This window comes from Limulus polyphemus, unplaced genomic scaffold (assembly GCF_000517525.1).
Source record: "Limulus polyphemus unplaced genomic scaffold, Limulus_polyphemus-2.1.2 Scaffold0, whole genome shotgun sequence".
Classification (NCBI taxonomy): domain Eukaryota; kingdom Metazoa; phylum Arthropoda; class Merostomata; order Xiphosura; family Limulidae; genus Limulus; species Limulus polyphemus.
Window position 1 is genome coordinate 5,033 of NW_013665610.1, and position 5,241 is coordinate 10,273.

Below are 5,241 nucleotides of genomic sequence, written 5' to 3' on the forward strand. Positions count from 1 at the left end.
GTGTGTGTGTGTGTGTGTGTGTGTGTGTGTGTGTGTGTGTGTGTGTGTGTGTGTGTGAGTGAGAGAGATAATCACTGGCAAGAAGAGTGGGAAATGGAATGATCTAGAGGAAGAATATGAGTAAATGGCAAGAAAGAGGAAAATGCCTAGGTAGCTAATAAGGATTAAAGTCTTATAACATCAGACCAGGTCTGGGAAAGGAATACCACTGAAGACTTCTGGATAACAAAAGGAAGCCATACAAATAATAAGTACACAAAAAGAAGGAAGGGGTACAGAAAAAATGTAACCCAACCCAAGGAGCCCAAACAACAGGGGAACAAAGTACAGAGGGATAGAGCAGAAAAAGTGGAAGAGGCCATATAGTGTAGGGAACAAATGTCTATAAAAGCATTAAGAAGTGACTCAGTTAAAAGATGGAGCTAGGAGAGGGAATATAGTAGAATAGGGAAAGAAAGAGGTGAAAAACACAAAAATGGGGAGCCAGAAAGTGAAATAGAAGGTAAAAGTCTCAAACCCCAAGCTGGCCAGATAGTTACTCGTGACAGGGAGTCAGGAAAAGGAAGTAAAAAAATCAGGACAAAAGGAGTCACAAACATGATGGGGCAAGGCATTTGGGCCTGAGAAAGGAACTATTAGATAAAGGAAACAATATAAAATCTAATAACAAGCAAGGAGAAAATGAAAGACAAATCCCAGAATTGTGAGTCAGAAATTGAGAAAATGAAAAATAAAGAACACAGGCAAAAGATACAGAAAGGAATATAACATTGAAAGCTTAAGGTCATTTCATGAATGGTAAAGTATTACCCAAAGCAAATCAGGTGAGGATCGTAGTCTAACAGATCATTCCTGACTGAGGAGAAAAAAATTTAGCCAACAAGATGGGAGTAGGAGGCTCATTAAGTATGTGGTAATCCACAACATGTTGAACAATGGATGCAACAACCATGATATTTAAAGAGCCTCCAAAATCCATAGCAGAAATAAGGCTTAAATGTGAACAACATTCCACACTCAGTACTAAAGATAAATCAACCATCATATACGAATTTGACAAAAAAATTAAAGCTTTTGAAACAAATGCTAAAGAAAATGAAAATCAAAAGCTTCATTAATGACGCATATTTCAATAAATTGAACACAGATGATAAATTCAAAGATATCTGCACAATACACTGCTGAGGAGAAGAATGAAGATTCGAGAGTGCAAATGCATAGGGAGAGTTGCTACAACTCCATGTGCACTACTCTCCTGTTGCTGGAGAGCTTTTGTCACATGATGTTATCATGGAATGCCACAATTCACATAAAATCATGTGAAAACTTAGGTGCCTCAAGGCCATAAGCATGCAAATCTCTTTGGCAGACACACTGAGGAAGATAGCTAATCTGTGCAAGAGGAGATATCTTGTCTCAGAATGTAAACCTAATAGTAAGGATTTTTCTTAAATAGATTAAGAGTGTGCAAAATGTTAGGATGGGAGTAGGTCTTTTGAGGAATGATACTGGAAGGCTATTATGTAATGATTATGATTTGGCAGGATTATTAAATTCTACTTTTTCTTCAATTTTTACTAATGAAGATTTAAGCAACAGTTGCTAGATGGAACCAAGGGAGGTAATAAAAGCCATCTCAGTAGTTATAGACCTATTAGCCTTATATCAATGGTGGGAAAAGTTTTTGAAAGTCTGATAAAAGATGCTTTGCAAGGTCATTTAACAAAGTTTAAAATTTTGTGGGATAGTTTCATTAAGGGAAAATATTGCCTTACTAATCTTTCGACTTTCTTTCAAGAGGTTACTGCTTATGTAAATTTTTGTTATCTAGATTTTTCAGAAAGTATTTGAAAAGTTGCCACAACAATTATCTCTATAGGTTTGGGGAATAGGTTGGCTCACTGGGTAGAAAACTAGCTGGATGGAAGAAAGCAGAGCTGTTAATAATGGAGATCAGTCACTCTAGATTAATACCACAAGTAGGATACCTTAGGGCTCGTGTTAGGAAATTTGCTCTTTTTGATTTACATCAAGGAAACAGATGAAAAAAAGGGTAAATTAATTATTTAAATTTGCTGAAAATATTGCAGTTTAGGGTGTTGCTGGCTGTGAGGAGGATGCTGCTGCTTTACAAAAGGATTTAGATTATTTATTGAGTTAGACAAATAAATGGCAGATGACTTAATTATAATAAATGCAAGATCATGTGTGTTGGATATGAAAATTTGAATAATGGGTATAATTTTGATGGGAGTAGCCTTGACACTGTTTAGGAAGAAAGGGATTTCCTTTGTGTTCTGGTTGCTCAGTTCAAGCTTTCTAAGCATTGTACTGTTACTAATGGCAGAGTAAATAGGATTTTAGGTTTTACATAAAGAAATATTGCATACAAGTCTAAAGAGTTTATAGTGTCATTGTGTAGGCCACACTTGGAGTACCGTGTTCAGTCTTGGGCTCTTTACCTTAGAAAGGACTCTGAATTGTTAGAAAGGGTTCAGAGGAGGGCTACTAGAATGATACCTGGGACTGAAAGGTTGTCACATGAGGAGAGGCTGAAATCTTTCAAATTTTCTTTTCTTGAAAAAGAGTTAGAGGATCTGACTGAGGTGTTTAAAATTGTTAAGGGAATTGATTTTGTTGAAGCATCATCTTTTATTTTGTACTCAGTGGTGAGAATAATAAGACTAGGGGACACAAATACACACTTTAGCAGGGTAGAAGTGACCTTCAGCTAATATAACATTATTCTTATGACAACATAGTTGGCTTTTAAAAGGGGTTGCCTAAGATGTAGTAGATACAGTTAATTTAAGGAAGTTTAAAAAAAGGCTTGATAAACATTTGAATAAGGGCTGGCTTTGAGTGTCTAATTTTTGACTTAAAGTTTAATTGAGTGGATGGGATGCCCTAGATGGAACAACAGGAAGTCCCTTTGCAAGAACCAGTAAAAGTGTAGTGTATAGGTGATGTTGCTTCCTTAAACTTAAAGGTTAAGCCCATGTGGTATAGGCTTATATGTAACTAATAAATTTAAGTTACTTATTTAAGGTTAAGAATTTTCTTTCACAATAGACCAATCAACAACTACTTTAGAATGAGAAATGACCTTTACGAGTTCAGTTTCAAGGAAATGTTCTAGGAATTGTCAAGAAGAAGGGTGCGAGTTTATGCCTATATTCAAACGAATAAATAATCTTCATATTAACAAAGAAACGTAGAACAAGAACACCTTCAAGCATCTTCTAGTTCAAACCCTACTGCTGGACCCCCAACAAGCAATGGTTATTTTTTAGTGGAGCCAATGTCTGTCTTCAACATGCTGCCAAGAATAGTACATATCTTAGACACTACTGAATATGGGGTGTTCATCTCCCATTTTAATAAATAGTGTAACAATAGTCAAGAACTTCAATGAACCAAAGTGCAGACTAGTGCTTGGTGCATCAGAAAACCCCCATTACTATAATATTAACTGTGTATTGTTTGAAGCCTATCAACAACAAATTCAAAGACTGGCTAGGTTACGAAATGGTCATTTACATTATTTATTATATAATACTGAAGATATCTCTCCAACTTATTGCTCAATACTGTAAGAACATATTTGCAACAAATTGATATTAGCAACATGTAAATAAATCAGTGAACTCTGTATTTTAAACACAAAAGCACCTCCAAAAAAGTACTACACTACCTATCATAAACAACGGGTGCTTTAAATACAATTTTAATAATATATTTCTGCAAGCTAAATATAAATATATTACTTAAATACAGCTTTAAGTTTTATATGTCAAGACTAAACAGTTTACAAAATAAATTATATACAAATAAAAACTTAAAAGATAATGTACATTTTGCAATAAATTTCTGATCAATATTCACAATGTGCAGTATAAATATTCTTAATTGTACTTTATCTAATGCAAGTAATTTTAAAGTGATTGATAAAATTAATCAATTAAAACCAAGTAAACAATTTTGAATTATCAAATCAAATAGAATCACAAACACATGTTAAGAAGTTTGTGTATATATATATATATAATTATACATTGTTTTAAGTAGCCACACACAAGTAATTTGTATTGGTATGAGTGTCAGAATAATGATAAAACTCACCCTGTATCCAATCTCACAAACATCAATTGGATCATTGTCTCCCTTACAGCCAGTTGATAAATCAACTTTATTGGGGTTTTCCCAAGTCTATAGATGAAAATTTAATTATTTCAAAACAAACTGAAAACACCAAAAAACACTGTTTTGCTATTTAAATACACATATAATCTTAATTATTAAATACACACTTTCTCCTAAGGAACATCAGCACTGTCAGATTCATTTGCTTATATATAGAAACTAAAAGAAAAAAAAACTAATACAGACGTAATACAAATTATTAACCTTCTGCAACTTTTTAAAGTAATGTTGATAGTAAACTGAATTTTATTTTTTTTTATAGTTATTTTTAAGGGTGTTATTCTAACCAAGGAAGAAATAACTCATTTTTGAAAAGGAATATTGTCTATAATTCCTAAGTTAATTTGTGTATCTATATTCTGAACAAAATGTGTCAAGCTTCTAATAAAATGTACAAGTCCATTGTACACAAAACAATCAGATGAGTTACAAAAATATTTGTACTCAAGATATGTCAGTGAACTGACAACATCAGTCTGACTCAGACTCTGAAAGTTGGAATGAAAGGTAATGTCCTTGAAAGGAATACAATATAATGTCCATGTACAGAATATAGATACTTTTGTATGTCTTATGGTTTGCATACTGTATGCGCATAACCTCTAGAACCTCCAAAATGCATATCTAAAGTTCTTTCAATATTCTTGTATACAGATTCTATTATTTACTCTCCCTTACCACAAACTGTCACTAAATCAGCAATGTAGGGTAAATTGAACAGTTCATAACTGACAAATACATAATACCAGATTGAATGGTACTCTGCAAAAGGTCATGATTTATGCACTTTGACACCAACCCATGTGCATAGGGTTAAAGTACTTTTACAATCAATGAAATATTCTATAAACTTTATGAAGCATCCAAAGACAGCCTGGTCAAGTAAAAATAAGCTTTTTAAAGTAATATTCATGATTTTAACCAAGTACGTTAGTTATCTAATTTTTACTTTTGTTACAAGTTATGCAACTGGTTTTGGCAGGTTATTAACTCTTAAGTATGGGCTCAGTCCCTGGGACCAACCTCAACCAATTTGTG

General features: G+C 33.4%; 1 protein-coding gene across 1 annotated transcript in view; it reads right to left on the bottom strand.

Moving 5' to 3' along the window:
- LOC106456832 (inorganic pyrophosphatase-like) overlaps positions 1-5,241 on the bottom strand; it is a gene marked incomplete at its 3' end in the record, with an annotated part of 18,735 nt that overhangs the window by 2,235 nt on the left and 11,259 nt on the right. Inside the window, exon 4 of the mRNA XM_013919817.2 lies at positions 4,123-4,209. Coding sequence (XP_013775271.2) covers positions 4,123-4,209 — 87 coding nt within the window. The remainder of the gene's footprint in view (positions 1-4,122; positions 4,210-5,241) is intronic.